The 16,247-nt window shown below is 53.7% G+C and overlaps 1 protein-coding gene across 2 annotated transcripts in view; it reads right to left on the bottom strand.

Moving 5' to 3' along the window:
• nudt14 (nudix (nucleoside diphosphate linked moiety X)-type motif 14) overlaps positions 1-15,497 on the bottom strand; it is a 160,025-nt gene extending 144,528 nt beyond the window's left edge. Inside the window, exon 1 of one of the 2 annotated variants that reach the window (XM_086002588.1) lies at positions 15,363-15,497. In XM_086002588.1, the coding sequence (XP_085858714.1) occupies positions 15,363-15,443 (81 nt within the window). In that variant the 5' untranslated portion in view covers positions 15,444-15,497. The remainder of the gene's footprint in view (positions 1-15,362) is intronic. The other variant, XM_086002591.1, reaches the window with a different exon arrangement.
• Positions 15,498-16,247: the final 750 nt, after the last annotated feature.

The following is a 16,247-nucleotide window of genomic DNA, read 5'->3' as shown; positions in this document are numbered from 1 at the left end:
CAGTACTGAGGGAGTGCTGCACTGCCGGAGGTGCCGTCTTTCCGCCCCCTCAAGTGGATGCAAAAGATCCCACGGCCACTACTGCGAAGAGGAGTAGGGAAGTTCTCCCCAGTGTCCTGGCCAATATTTCTCCTCAACCAACATCATTAAAACAAATGATCTGGTCATGATCACATTGCTGTATGTGGGATCTTGCTGTGCACAAGTCAGCTGCCGCATTTCCTACATTACAACAGGTTCGAGGAGCTGAATGGCCTGCTCCTGTTCCTCTGGCAAGTTTATATCCTGCTGCATTGTCAACTGCATGAAGCCTGCGCAAAGAGTCGATTACACTGCACGTAAAAGTGTCTTCTCTCTCCTTCCTATCTGTCCCTCGCTGTAAGGTCTGCACATGAACGACCACAGATTCTCGCAAAACACATGAACCGGCCGCACGGGTGGGCACTGCTTGCTCACACACTCGACTGTACGTGCAACAGTGTCAGTTTCTGAAAGACCCAGAGACGGTAAAACCCATTCTGCGGATAAGATCATCCACAGACTGGGATCAGCTCTGATCTAACTCTATCGCATGCGGTGCAGCACAGATATTAAAACAATGCACGTGCCAGGATAAACGCCCTCATCCACACACATTCATCATTATACCAGCTACACACACCACAGTCACTGCTCCACAGGCCTTCCACTGCAATAATACATCAACTAGTCTCACAGCCCGCACTTACACGGCGCGAGGTAATACACAGAGCTACACGTACTGATAGTGACTCACTGAAACAGCACTGGCTTCTCCCAAAGACATCAAACCAATCTACTTTGAACCCTGGCCGGGGGGAGGGGGCTGGTATGTGTGAGGGAGAGGAGAGTGGAGCATGGGAAATCTGTAGTAGCTTTTAAAACACAATTTGTTTAATTTTCTGCTCATCCAACTAAGGGATGTCCTTATTGAGGACTCGAAACATTCCACCTATGACACCATGCGACAAGAGCCAAGCCCTCCTAGAGTAGATATAGCACTGTCCCAGCAAACACTCCCAGGGCAGGTACAGCACGGGTTAGATACAGAGTAAAGCTCCCTCTACACTGTCCCATCAAACACTCCCAGGGCAGGTACAGCACGGGTTAGATACAGAGTAAAGCTCCCTCTACACTGTCCCATCAGACACTCCCGGGGCAGGTACAGCATGGGTTAGATACAGAGTAAAGCTCCCTCTACACTGTCCCATCAAACACTCCCAGGGCCGGTACAGCACGGGTTAGATACAGAGTAAAGCTCCCTCTACACTGTCCCATCAAACACTCCCAGGGCAGGTACAGCGCGGGTTAGATACAGAGTAAAGCTCCCTCTACACTGTCCCAGCAAACACTCCCAGGGCAGGTACAGCCCGGGTTAGATACAGAGTAAAGCTCACTCTACACTGTCCCAGCAAACACTCCCAGGGCAGGTACAGCATGGGTTAGATACAGAGTACAGGTCTTTTACATTCTCCCATGAATTCACTCTGTTAAACATGTTCAGATCAGCCACTCCTGTTGCAGTAGAATTCTTTCCCACACTAGCCATTCTTGTGATGACTTCCAGTGAGAACAAGTGCTAAAGTATCTGCTGTGGGCCTGTGACCATTAGGTAATGGGTTAACACTGCTCATTTCATGTAGAATCCTTCCAGAAAGCACAGAAAGGAGACTAGCTTCCCTTCAGTCTGAGGAACCGTGAGCAGAATGGTTTCCCTAGACTGCCACAGCGCGTCAGGACCACTCCTTGGAGATAGTGTAATCTCGAGTCAACTAAAAGTCATTTTTTAGCTAAAGGTAATCCATGTATAGCTCAGGGTGTGGCGTTACAGACATGCTGCTGTGTGGTACAGGTTAGTGAAGGGAGCCAGAAACAAAGGGTTAGAGCAGACATCAAGGCCTAGAAATTGGGTTTTGGCTTAGCCAGGGCTTTAGCGCCGGAAGTTAGTGCCGGCGCTAAGTCCCCCTGCGCGCGCCAAAAATTCAGTAGCGCCGCGCCCAAACGGCTGCCGGCGCTACAGAAGGGTCTTAGCGCCTGGAAAAGGGCGCTAACTGCCGTTTAGCGCCGCAATTCCGGCGCTGCAGCACCCGATGCGGTGCGGCAGGCTGGGGAAGTGCAGGCCTCCTCCTTCCGTTAAGGAGGAGCTGCCTGCACCCGGCCGTGGCCCGCGCAAATCTGTTTAAAAATGAGCCCGACACCTCGGACAAGTGCCGGGCTTGCATCTGCTCCGGGGGGGTGGGGGGGAGAAGTCCGGGGAGGGAGCTGCGGGCAGGCGGCCGGCGGGAAAGCGGCCGGCCGCCGCGGGGCCTTTAATGCGCCGGCGCAAACACATGTTGCACTCTGTTGCCAGAGTCTTAGTTGCGGCTGCCATGGGCGAGGCGGCCGCAACTGAATTTCGGCGCTGGGGCCCGTTGGCATGGCAACCGGGACGCTGCGCACACCGATGACGTCATCGGTGCCGGCGCAGCGCTACCGGTGCAACGCCGCTTTAGGGCCCCAGGGAATTTTTCAACTGGCCATAACTCTGGCGCTAGTCCCTCTAGCGCCTCAAAAGCGGCGCTAAGGCTAGTGAATTTCTAGGCCCAAGACTTTAAAAGTTTAAGAAAGGGTTTAGAACTTGGCAAAGATCATGGCCCCTTTAGTAAACGAACGGTTTGGTGCGAGTTTAAGCCATTGAGACTCAGGAGGAACCAGGTTTGAACTGCGGGCAGGGAATGGGGAGGGGGAAACCAGCCAAGGGTCCCCTCTCCTGTTCGCTATCCAGCGGCTCCTGGGCATGATGTGTGCTCTCCATGGTCGACACTCATGCGATGGGGCTTGGGCAAGATACCGGGGGGACTCCCAGCACCTGTGGTACCGAAGCCCAACTAAGCCAGCACCTGCAGATGAAGAGGCAAGTACATTCCAAAACAGCAGGGAAGGTGCGGGGGGAAAGATAAAACTCTCAAAGGTAACTGAAAAGCTGAAGTGTGCCACAGAGGACAGGCTGGGTTATGTCCCTGGAGAGTTACAGTACTGTACCCGTTGGCATGGAAGGCGAGGCAGGTTTAGCTTAGCTACGACAAATGGACACCGAGTGAGACTGCGCTTATGGGGAGCAGAGGACAGGGAGAGGCTAGAGGTTTGAGAGCGAGTGTTTACATGTGAAGCAGGTGCTGGGCTCAGTAAGGTAATGTGGGTTTAAGTTGGCACTGTGTAGATGAGGATAGTGTGACTGACAGAGTAAACTGCTCCCAAAAGCGCGGCCAGAATTAGGCAAGTCAAACAGTTTGGCGACTTCTCGGTCAATTCCCTCGCACCCCATCACTTCCTGAACAACAGCGCCACAGGTGTCGGCACTACTCCAGCATCTCACCCAACTATGTTCTCTCGCGCATGCCCAGACAGGGAGATGCTGTTGCCTATTCGACTGCATGTGTGTAAGATTCGAAATTTTCAGTAATTAATCACGCAAGAAAATAGGGTTAATAAGACAGTTTATTGACCAAAAGAAGCTTGTACAGAAAAACCTTTGATAAAAGGGCACACAAAATGGCCGCCGGACCTCGTGATTAGTTTCTGGGACCATTTGATTTCTGTTACTGCAAGCCAGACAGGCTTGTGGATTGAGGACAGTAAGCCCACGAAAGCCAGTATCGGGAAACCGAAACTCATGGAACTGAGCATACATATTAATTAGATTCTAAGTACAGGACAGTTTTGGGTAACAGGATGAGGCCCATCAAGAAATGGGCGGACAATTGAACGAACATTTAAACCCATTTACTGTACAAAGGAAAACCGTTTAACAGCCATCAAGGGCAATCTCCAGACCGATCAATATACGAACCGAGTTACGGTGACAAAGTAAAAGACATTATCGGCCCAGGAAGGCCAGTTAAGCTATCACCGGCTCCCGTTACAAAGACAAAGTGCCCCTGCAGAGATTTCTGCCCGCCAAAAATATTACAAAGACTGGACTATGATTTGGCGGGAGATAAGAATGTTCCAAAAGGGTATAACTGTGGATTGAAAAAGTCCATCAGTACGGTTAGGCGCTACGCTTCACTTCACGCTTCGCTTCGGAACTTCTACGACTCTTCGGTTAAGGCAGCACTTCGGTTTCGGAACGTGGTCGGTGTTCGGCCAGGCAAGGCTCAGCCACGACGGGAAGACGACGAGGGTGGCCCGGGTACTTTTGTCGGGAGATCATCGACGACCCAGGCCGAAGAGGAAGACACCCTCAGAAGGATAATTATGACTGCATAAAGAAAGCTTTTTGGGACCAGCGTCCCGCCCCGAGGAAGACCATCGGGAGATCGACGACCCAGGCCGGAGAAGAAGACACTCAGGGCCTAGCACTCCAGTGCCTCAACATCCCATTCGGTAACGGACCGTCCATGTGCATTTCTACAACATCACATCGGTAGCAGAGTCTCCATGTGCATCCAGTTCTTCGGCAGCCTTTCAGTAAAGGTAACACAGGTTTAACGGATTTCATCCATGACGAGCGCTCATCAAGGCTGTATCTGCTGCTTCATCGCGTAAGAAAAACAAGCTGCGCCAGAAGTTTCCAAATCCACGTGACGACGGAAAGCTGTGCCAAAAAGGCTGTGAACCCCCTTTTTGCGAATCTGAAAGTGGTGAGCATGATCCCGAGATCCTCAAGTCGAAACTTAGTTTAGGTCTAGGGGAGGGGGTTAAGGGTAATCGTAATGTGTTTCCCCTTTTACGATGTGCCCTGTGTTCCCCATTTCCATAGAGTTCAGTTTATAGATATGTGCATACTTGTAGTTACTTTAATCTGTGCTTATGACATGTATTTTACAATGCTGCAAACTGTTTAATAAAAGCATCCATTTCGTGTTATTCAACCTGGTCTATTGAGTCTTTCTCTGCACTACAGTTCCCTGCACCTAAGTCCAAGGTCTAGAACCGTAGGGGAGAGTGGGTCGAACCACTCAAGGGTAATTATTGCACGAAGCCTGGTAGGAGACCAGAACGAGCAAGAGAAACCCCCTACAGAGATGGCAACTGCGGCAGGACCTTGGCAGCAGGAATGTAGTGTGTTAGATCAAGGTCTGAATAAACGAAATGCGATGGATGAGAGAATAGCGGATTATGTTTTTGGGAAGGTAAACCTTACAAAACAGTGGATATCTGACCTATTGAGAGATAGGCGCCCGCTAGACGCAGCCATCAAGTGGACAGAAAGCAAAGAGCATAAGAAATCGGTAGAAAAGGCGGTCTGGCTGATGTGCTACAAGAAGCAAGTCCAGCTTTTGGACCAGGTCATTGTAGCACAGACGGCCCAGATCAAAGGGCTACTAACAGAAGTAGAGGAAAAGGTAGCGGGAGGTCAGAAACTGATTCAATCGCTTAACGCACTGAATCAGGAACGCCAATCCGTAACTCACCGCCATGAGACCAGGATAGATTACTTGGAGTGTCAGGTCATTGAGGCCAAGGCCAGTGAAGGTAGAATGAGAGATAGGTGTTTCCGCCTAGCTAAGCAGGTAAGCGACACAGGAGGAAAGTATTTTGGGGGCTAGGGCAGCATATAAGATGGCCATGGAGGATAGGTCTGAGAACACCGATCATAGCGCTTGCCACAGGGAGCTAGAGGACCTGAGAACGGCCCTAGCAAAGGCAAACGGCTTGGTGTGTCTCATAAACCCACCAGCGAGCCAGCTACTGTTAGCCAAGGAATCCAAAAGACCGATTCCGCAAGAGGCAGTTGGGGTACCAACCCCCGAGCCCTCGGCACCTCCCGCCTATACTGAGTCTTGGACTCCGGGGAAGGAAACAGAGAAGTCAGACACAGAGGTTCTTGAGGTAGAGCAACACCAGGTAGTAGAGTCGGGGCCGGCGCCGATGTGTCCAACTCGACACCGGAGGCTCGGTCCGGGCAACAACGATGGCGAGGACGGACCCCTCGTGAATCAGATCATAATGCCCCAAAGCGCACGACAGCTAAGGGAAATGATAAGTCACATCCCAAAACTCTCCAAGTCAGGAGATCCCTCCGTCCATTTTAGGGACGTGGAGCAGACCGCAGCAGTTAATGACTGCGACGGGGTTGAACAGTCCAAAATGCTGCTGTTCTCCCTGGACAGCTCGCTCCTCCAGTGTCTCCCTGACGAAAGCAAGAGAGGGCACAAGGCGTATGAGGAGTTACGGGATGAGATCCTGGAGATTATAGGGGAGGGTGACGGAACTCCGTTCCTCCGATTGGAAAGGACGGTACAGCTAGAGGGAGAACCCCACGGGTTTTCGCCGGAAGGTTGTGGCCAGTGTATCGCCGTAGCTGTCCGGGCGGGCCGGACCGGAACGGGCTGAATAATGACCAAAAGGCTCATTGGCTCCGGTGCCTGGTCGCCAATTGCTTGCCACAGGTGAGGGAGCAGGCCAAAACATGGTTTGACCCCACTAACCCCCGCTCCACGGAAGAGTTAGTACTTGATCAGCTCACGATAGGTTACAGGAACAACAAGAGTAGGGGTGTGCCTTCCTCAAAGGGAAAGGTGCATGAGGCGAGGCCTGCAGCTCCTGCTAAAAAGGAAGGTGCCCATGGGGCACATCAGGAGGGTAGCGGGACCATGGCAATCGATTCAGGTCGACTACATAGGGCCCCTGCCCGCCGCCCAGGGAGGCTATAAGTACTGCCTCGTCCTGGTGGATGTGTTCACCAAGTGGGTAGAAGCCTTCCCGTGTAGAACAGCTACGGCACTGGGTACTGCCAAGATCTTGATCCGGGAAGTGTTCTCACGGTGGGGGCTCCCCCGTTTTGTTGAGTCCGACCAAGGGAGTCAGTTCACCGGTCAAGTGATGCAGAACACCCTCATGCTCTTGGGCATTGAAGGGAAGTGGCACGTAGCGTACAATCCCCAGTCATCCGGGATTGTTGAACGCATGAACCGGACCCTCAAGGAAAAGCTGAGGAAAGAGACAATGGGCTCGCCCCAGAAATGGGCGGAGATCCTGCCTTTAGTCCTCATGGGTATCCGGGCCAGCCAGTCCAAAAGTACGGGGTACTCCCCGCACGAATTAATGACTGGAAGGATCATGCGAACACCCACCCATGTACTAGCCCCGGTGCTCACTGAGGGCCAGCTCCAAGAGGTGAAGCGAGACCAGTTCGTCCAAACCCTTTTGGAGCGCCTGAAACAGATTTATGGGCAAGCGGCTGGGAACATGGGGAGACAGCATCAGGGAAATCGACTGTTGCTGGAACCTCGTAAGCAACAAGAGTGGGAAGTCGGAGACCAGGTCATGGTTAGGAACTATGCCCGGGTGGGGAGTTTTGAACCACTGTACATGGGGCCTTACAGCATTGTAGACAAGGCCAGCCCCATGGTTTATGCAGTGAAGGTGCCCCGACGTACTAAATGGTTTCACATTAACCAGTGTAAGCTGTTTAAGTCGGGTGCACAAGGGCCAACAACAGGGGCCAAGTCTGAGGACAAAAATCCTCAGCCTGCGACAGAGTCACAGACCACACAGGCTGGAACTGTAGCCTGCGTGAAGGGAGGAGTCATCCCAATGGAGTGGGAGGTCTCCCCTCTAATTTGGGATTCGGACGAGGAAGAGCCCGAACAGCTCGACCCCGCCCTTGACCCGATCACGGAGGAGGAAGAGTCAGAGGACGAAGATCCCGCCCTCGACTCAAGCTTAGGGGAGGTAGGGATTGGGGCGGAGACTCACCACCTGTAGGGACAGGTGAGGTGGAGCCGGATGCCACAAATCCCGGCCCCGGGGGGGCGGAGCCTGAGGAAAGGGAGCCGGAGCCGGCAGCTGTGGTGGGACCACAGGCTGTGACGGGACCACAGGCTGTGACAGTGAAGGTCCCGGTCCCCGGTCCGTCAGCCCTGGGAGCCTCGCCCAAGGCATCCCCTCGTAGGTCGACTCGAACGCCTCAGCCCAGAAAGCATTGGCCAAATTCTCCTTATTTCCCCCAACCTCGGTCCAGAGCAGCCCAGGAAAGGCACGGTTCCCGTTCAGCAGCGACAGGCTGCAGGGGATCAAAGCCGAAGGTCAGTGCAGCCCCGCCACAGGGAGCGGCACGCTGCAACCCTCACAGGAATTAGGTAGGCCACCCGAAGGAGGGCGGCGCTGTACATAGGTTAGGTAATGATGTTAAGTTTAAGTAATTTTAATGTTAGTTTAAGGTATGTAAAGTTTAAGATGATGGGGATGTTTTAAAAGGTAGTTTTCGGAGTCTGCCCAGTATGTGTGTGTGTTTGGAAGCGGGGTCAGGGGACCCCAGCGTCCGTTTAATTAAGCCAGCACCTATTGGGAGCCTGGCTACATCATCTTATCGATTACAGAAACCAGGGATACAATGGAAAGGATTCTCGTAGCGCTCGCGGCGATCGGGTGCGGGCTGGCCTACCGAGGCCGCACCAAGGACGTCATCATGTTCGGATGTTCCGGGGACACAGCCCCCATCGCAACGGATGGGACGGGGAAGCGAGAGGTTGAGGAAACCGCCACCTACTTCCACCAAGGGAGATGGCCAGGATGGCTGGGGACGAATTCTACGGAATACTCCAGCAATTTCGGTTTTGCCTACCAAGAGACTTCGTTATCGTGCCCTCGGGTGAGGATCCTTGCACCCAGAGTCAGCGTTACCGTGGGAAAGAGGATCTGTTTGGTGTGTAATGGGAACGTACCGCTAAGTAGATGGTGGTGGCTACGAAAGCTGGGAAAGGACATGAAGAACTCCACTATCGAGTGGGAGCGACTGGATAACAATACCCATCGGACAATTACGGGGACTCACGGACAGTTACGTGTGTGTTGGGACAAATGGTGGGAACCAGATGAAGGGATATATGTCTGTATGTGGGGTTCAAAACGCGTTTGCCCCAAGGGCGTATCCATCTTTTTCCAGAGGCAGTGGCAGGATGAAGGGAAAGGGATGAGATGGGATGTCAGCACTCGGGCGTGCGGAGCCCCATTCCCCCCGATTCCGGTAAACGCCACTGAACTCATCACCCGCCCACGCAAGCCCCTGCCCACGATTCCGGTAGCGCTAGCCCAGAAGGAAGGGTGCCCCACCGCCACAAAGGTACCCGGGAACGGTTTAGTATTGGTACCCACCGGTCAGGTGCTGTACCAAGGGGTACACTACGCGGTGGCCTCAGTGATTTTAAACCTCACTGAGGTACGATTGCTGGAGTGGTGTCCCAAGGAAACAGGACAGTTGTACCAGGTCCTGTTAACCCGAATGTTCAGACAATTTTACGAGTTTGACTTTGCTGACATCGACAAGGCCAAATTATACACCACACCACAGGAAGTTTTGGATCGGGTAGGGAGGCAAAGAAGGGGTACTGAAAATGACATTTTCACTGCTTTTAACACCAGGACGTCTGTTGTCAACGCTCTAGACAACATGGAGCTGCAGACACAGATCAATGGTTTAAAAGCCCAGTTAAGGAACATACTGACTAACGAAAATAAGGTAGTGGGTTCTGAGCTACATGAGGACCAGGCCATGACACTACACTTAAAGGAAATAATTGCTGAGCTGGAGAAACACGCTAGAACGGTAAATGCACTCATTAGGGAGGATCGGAATGCGTCCGATCAGGCTGCGCAGAACGAGGCCTGTGTGCTATACGGGGCGTGGTTACTGGGTGAGGGCCGCAGTAATCTGGAGGATTTAAAACAAGGTTTGGTCCCGTCCTGGATCAGCAACGAGCACTTGCAAGCGCTCCACCCTTTCGAGAACGCATTAAGTCCATGCCAGCTCAGACTAGCTGCAGAGGCGTACCCAGTCCCAGTGGACTGCGGACGCTCGAATCACACTATCATGGGAATAGTGGTAAGGATGCCGGTGTTGGGTCCCGCAGCAAAGCCCGCCCCGGTATACAGGGTGGAGAACATTGGAGTCATTCAGGGGGGTGCGCACATTCGTTACGCAGTGGTCCCGCCTTATGTCATCAGATGGGAGCGTACGATGACAGGCACCGACCTCTCGGGGTGTCGAAGCCGGGGAGCACACATCATCCTGTGTCCCCAGCACTTGAATGCCTTTTTGAAACCACAGTGCGGGTTCAGAGCCGCTAGCGCGAAGCCGATAAATTGCACCATGGAGGCAATGGCAAAGGACCATGTGCCCCCGCAGGTGGCATATATCGGAGGTGGGACATACTGTGTCACCACTGCAGCGCCTCACTACCGCCACGGACAGCACGGGTGGTGTCCGGTCAGTGACAGCAGCTTCTGTTTTAAACCCAGGGCTGAAGTTCAAGTGGCACAACAACGGATTGTCCCCATTCCTGTACCTTCCACCGTTCACCTCATTGTAAAAGAGAATTTCACGGACTTGCAGCGATTCGTGGCGCATTTTGGTTATGTCATTCCCCCTCTTCCCGAACACCTCACCAAGATTTTAAAAGCCGTTATAGTTTCACAGAAGCATTTTTACACACTGGAGCAGAAGACATTAGAGATAGGGAAAGACATATTGGACATAGTCACCCCACCATGGTGGGACCTGTTCACTAATATAGAGATCCCGGCCTGGATTAGAATAGCATCCCATATCCTAGTAGTGTGTCAGGTTTTAATTGTAATATTCCTACTGTTCGTGCATTGCAAGAGAGGCAAACGCCTCCAGAGGCACGAGAACACAGGAGAATGGAAAGAACGCTATGTACGAGTGGGGGAAGAGGACACCCCAGTTTAAGCTGCTCAGTATTAAAAGTTAAAGCGTCCCTCCACTCGTGGTTTTAGCCACTGCATGATTTAAGTGTGTGAATACTGTTGTGTTATAGCCGTTGATGATTTTCTGTTTTTTGAGTAATAAAATATGTATGCAGGTGGTGTAAGGGGTATCGGCCCCTTCACATCTGAAAGATGAATGTTTTATAGTTTAAGGTAGTACTGCCTATGATTGTCCAACTGTACACAAGGTAATTTTTTTTTCTGAAATGGGAACTGCATGTGTCGTGAGGGTCATGGATAGTTAATTACCAGGAATGTTTGGATGTGAGGAATCAGGGAAAATTTGCTCACCAAGGTTTATTGATACTTTAAGCAAGCTCTCAGTATCACAGGGGGGACTGTAAGATTCGAAATTTTCAGTAATTAATCACGCAAGAAAATAGGGTTAATAAGACAGTTTATTGACCAAAAGAAGCTTGTACAGAAAAACCTTTGATAAAAGGGCATACAAAATGGCCGCCGGACCTCGTGATCAGTTTCTGGGACCATTTGATTTCTGTTACTGCAAGCCAGACAGGCTTGTGGATTGAGGACAGTAAGCCCACGAAAGCCAGTATCGGGAAACCGAAACTCATGGAACTGAGCATACGTATTAATTAGATTCTAAGTACAGGACAGTTTTGGGTAACAGGATGAGGCCCATCAAGAAATGGGCGGACAATTGAACGAACATTTAAACCCATTTACTGTACAAAGGAAAACCGTTTAACAGCCATCAAGGGCAATCTCCAGACCGATCAATATACGAACCGAGTTACGGTGACAAAGTAAAAGACATTATCGGCCCAGGAAGGCCAGTTAAGCTATCACCGGCTCCCATTACAAAGACAAAGCGCCGCTGCAGAGATTTCTGCCCGCCAAAAATATTACAAAGACTGGACTATGATTTGGCAGGAGATAAGAATGTTCCAAAAGGGTATAACTGTGGATTGAAAAAGTCCATCAGGACGGTTAGGCGCTACGCTTCACTTCACGCTTCGCTTCGGAACTTCTACGACTCTTCGGTTAAGGCAGCACTTCGGTTTCGGAACGTGGTCGGTGTTCGGCCAGGCAAGGCTCAGCCACGACGGGAAGACGACGAGGGTGGCCCGGGTACTTTTGTCGGGAGATCATCGACGACCCAGGCCGAAGAAGAAGACACCCTCAGAAGGATAATTATGACGGTATAAAGAAAGCTTTTTGGGACCAGCGTCCCGCCCCGAGGAAGACCATCGGGAGATCGACGACCCAGGCCGGAGAAGAAGACACTCAGGGCCTAGCACTCCAGTGCCTCAACATCCCATTCGGTAATGGACCGTCCATGTGCATTTCTACAACATCACATCGGTAGCAGAGTCTCCATGTGCATCCAGTTCTTCGGCAGCCTTTCAGTAAAGGTAACACAGGTTTAACGGATTTCATCCATGACGAGCGCTCATCAGGGCTGTATCTGCTGCTTCATCGCGTAAGAAAAACAAGCTGCGCCAGAAGTTTCCAAATCCACGTGACGACGGAAAGCTGTGCCAAAAAGGCTGTGAACCCCCTTTTTGCGAATCTGAAAGTGGTGAGCATGATCCCGAGTTCCTCAAGTCGAAACTTAGTTTAGGTCTAGGGGAGGGGGTTAAGGGTAATCGTAATGTGTTTCCCCTTTTACGATGTGCCGTGTGTTTCCCATTTCCATAGAGTTAAGTTTATAGATATGTGTATGCTTGTAGTTACTTTAATCTGTGCTTATGACATGTATTTTATAATGCCGCAAACTGTTTAATAAAAGCATCCATTTCGTGCTATTCAACCTGGTCTATTGAGTTTTTCTCTGCACTACAGTTCCCTGCACCTAAGTCCAAGGTCTAGAACTGTAGGGAAGAGTGGGTCGAACCACTCAAGGGTAATTATTGCACGAAGCCTGGTAGGAGACCAGAACGAGCAAGAGAAACCCCCTACATGTGGCATCACAATCAACCTTGAGCCCCACCAAACACACACACACACACACACAAGATCCACTGGGAGTCGACGGATAGCGATCAATAGTGGGAAATCTCGCCCAATTTTCCCATTCCGATTTTGGGACACTGAGGTCGATTGCAGCGCCCTGAATTCCGCCTCAGTTGCAGATGGCTGCGCCACTTATACCCAGTCAGTGCCCTGAGCCCCAGCCCCATTTATACCCAGGGTCAGTACCCTGAACCCCAGCCCCATTTATACCCAGGGTCAGTACCCTGAACCCCAGCCCCATTTATACCCAGAGTCAGTACCCTGAACCCCAGCCCCATTTATACCCAGAGTCAGTGCCCTGAACCCCAGCCCCATTTATACCCAGGGTCAGTACCCTGAACCCCAGCCCCATTTATACCCAGAGTCTGTACCCTGAACCCCAGCCCCATTTATACCCAGGGTCAGTACCCTGAACCCCAGCCCCATTTATACCCAGAGTCTGTACCCTGAACCCCAGCCCCATTTATACCCAGGGTCAGTACCCTGAACCCCAGCCCCATTTATACCCAGAGTCAGTACCCTGAACCCCAGCCCCATTTATACCCAGAGTCAGTGCCCTGAACCCCAGCCCCATTTATACCCAGGGTCAGTACCCTGAACCCCAGCCCCATTTATACCCAGAGTCAGTGCCCTGAACCCCAGCCCCATTTATACCCAGAGTCTGTACCCTGAACCCCAGCCCCATTTATACCCAGAGTCAGTGCCCTGAACCCCAGCCCCATTTATACCCAGGGTCAGTACCCTGAACCCCAGCCCCATTTATACCCAGAGTCAGTACCCTGAACCCCAGCCCCATTTATACCCAGAGTCAGTACCCTGAACCCCCCCTTTATACCCAGTCAGTACCCTGAACCCCAGCCCCATTTATACCCAGAGTCAGTACCCTGAACCCCAGCCCCATTTATACCCAGGGTCAGTGCCCTGAACCCCAGCCCCATTTATACCCAGAGTCTGTACCCTGAACCCCAGCCCTATTTATACCCAGGGTCAGTGCCCTGAACCCCAGCCCCATTTATACCCAGGGTCAGTGCCCTGAACCCCAGCCCCATTTATACCCAGAGTCAGTACCCTGAACCCCAGCCCCATTTATACCCAGAGTCAGTGCCCTGAACCCCAGCCCCATTTATACCCAGAGTCTGTACCCTGAACCCCAGCCCCATTTATACCCAGAGTCAGTACCCTGAGCCCCAGCCCCATTTATACCCAGGGTCAGTGCCCTGAACCCCAGCCCCATTTATACCCAGAGTCAGTACCCTGAACCCCAGCCCCATTTATACCCAGAGTCAGTGCCCTGAACCCCAGCCCCATTTATACCCAGAGTCTGTACCCTGAACCCCAGCCCCATTTATACCCAGAGTCAGTACCCTGAGCCCCAGCCCCATTTATACCCAGAGTCAGTACCCTGAACCCCAGCCCCATTTATACCCAGGGTCAGTGCCCTGAACCCCAGCCCCATTTATACCCAGAGTCAGTGCCCTGAACCCCAGCCCCATTTATACCCAGGGTCAGTGCCCTGAACACCAGCCCCATTTATACCCAGAGTCAGTGCCCTGAACACCAGCCCCATTTATACCCAGGGTCAGTGCCCTGAACCCCAGCCCCATTTATACCCAGGGTCAGTGCCCTGAACACCAGCCCCATTTATACCCAGAGTCAGTACCCTGAACCCCAGCCCCATTTATACCCAGAGTCAGTGCCCTGAACCCCAGCCCCATTTATACCCAGAGTCAGTACCCTGAACCCCAGCCCCATTTATACCCAGAGTCAGTGCCCTGAACCCCCCATTTATACCCAGAGTCAGTACCCTGAGCCCCAGCCCCATTTATACCCAGAGTCTGTACCCTGAACCCCAGCCCCATTTATACCCAGAGTCTGTACCCTGAACCCCAGCCCCATTTATACCCAGAGTCAGTACCCTGAACCCCAGCCCCATTTATACCCAGGGTCAGTACCCTGAACCCCAGCCCCATTTATACCCAGGGTCAGTGCCCTGAACCCCAGCCCCATTTATACCCAGGGTCAGTGCCCTGAACCCCAGCCCCATTTATACCCAGGGTCAGTGCCCTGAACCCCAGCCCCATTTATACCCAGGGTCAGTGCCCTGAACCCCAGCCCCATTTATACCCAGGGTCAGTACCCTGAACCCCAGCCCCATTTATACCCAGAGTCTGTACCCTGAACCCCAGCCCCATTTATACCCAGAGTCTGTACCCTGAACCCCAGCCCCATTTATACCCAGAGTCTGTACCCTGAACCCCAGCCCCATTTATACCAGGGTCAGTACCCTGAACCCCAGCCCCATTTATACCCAGAGTCTGTACCCTGAACCCCAGCCCCATTTATACCCAGAGTCTGTACCCTGAACCCCAGCCCCATTTATACCCAGGGTCAGTACCCTGAACCCCAGCCCCATTTATACCAGGGTCAGTACCCTGAACCCCAGCCCCATTTATACCCAGAGTCAGTACCCTGAACCCCAGCCCCATTTATACCCAGGGTCGGGCTCTCGGTGCCGGGGGTCGGGCAGGGCCCGGGTTGCCATGGTGCCGGGCCCTGGCCCAGTTGGTTGAGCCTCGGGCCCGCGGCTCTCTCTCAGACCCCGGGTTGTCACAAGCCCGGAACCTGCCGCTCCCGCCCTCACTGACTGCACCCACCTGAGTGTAGTAAACCCGCATCGGCTGCAGGTAGCGGGACTCGCGACAAGGCCCGAATTCCACCTCACTCAGCGCCTCCATCACCGGCACCGGGCCCGGGGCTGTCACTCACTGTCCGGGGCGGGGCCCGGGGCTGTCAATCACTGCCCGGGGGCGGGGCCCGGGACTGTCACTCACTGCCCGGGGGCGGGGCCCGGGCTGTCACTCACTGCCCGGGGGCGGGGCCCGGGGCTGTCACTCACTGCCCGGGGGCAGGGCCCGGGGCTGTCACTCACTGCCCGGGGGCGGAGCCCGGGGCTGTCACTCACTGCCCGGGGGGGCGGGGCCCGGGGCTGTCACTCACTGCCCGGGGGCGGGGCCCGGGGCTGTCACTCACTGCCTGGGGGTGGGGCCCGGGGCTGTCACTCACTGCCCGGGGGCGGGGCCCGGGACTGTCACTCACGCCCCCCCAGGGGCGGGGCCCGGGTCTGTCACTCACTGCCCGGGGGCGGGGCCCGGGACTGTCACTCATTGCCCGTGGGGCGGGGCCCATGACTGTCACTTACTTCCTGGGGGGGCGGAGCCCGGGACTGTCACTCACCCTCCGGGGGCGGGGCCCAGGACTGTCACTCACTGTTCCGGGGCGGGGCCCGGGACTGTCACTCACCCCCCCCGTGGGGCGGGACCGGGGGCTTTCACTCAGCCCTGGGGGGGCGGGGCCTGTGACTGTCACTCACCCCCGGGGGGCGGGGCCCGGGGCTGTCACTCACTGCCCGGGGGCGGGGCCCAGGGCTGTCACTCACTGCCCGGGGGGGCGGGGTCCGGGACTGTCACTCACTGCGTGAGGGTGGGGCCCGGGGCTGTCACTCACTGCCCGGGGGCGGGGCCTGGGGCTGTCACTCACTG

This window comes from Somniosus microcephalus, chromosome 12 (genome assembly GCF_052327205.1).
Source record: "Somniosus microcephalus isolate GS21.2 chromosome 12, FLI_Smic_1.0, whole genome shotgun sequence".
NCBI lineage: Eukaryota > Metazoa > Chordata > Chondrichthyes > Squaliformes > Somniosidae > Somniosus > Somniosus microcephalus.
Note: the sequence above shows the minus strand (reverse complement) of the source record. Positions and strands in the feature narration are given on the sequence as shown.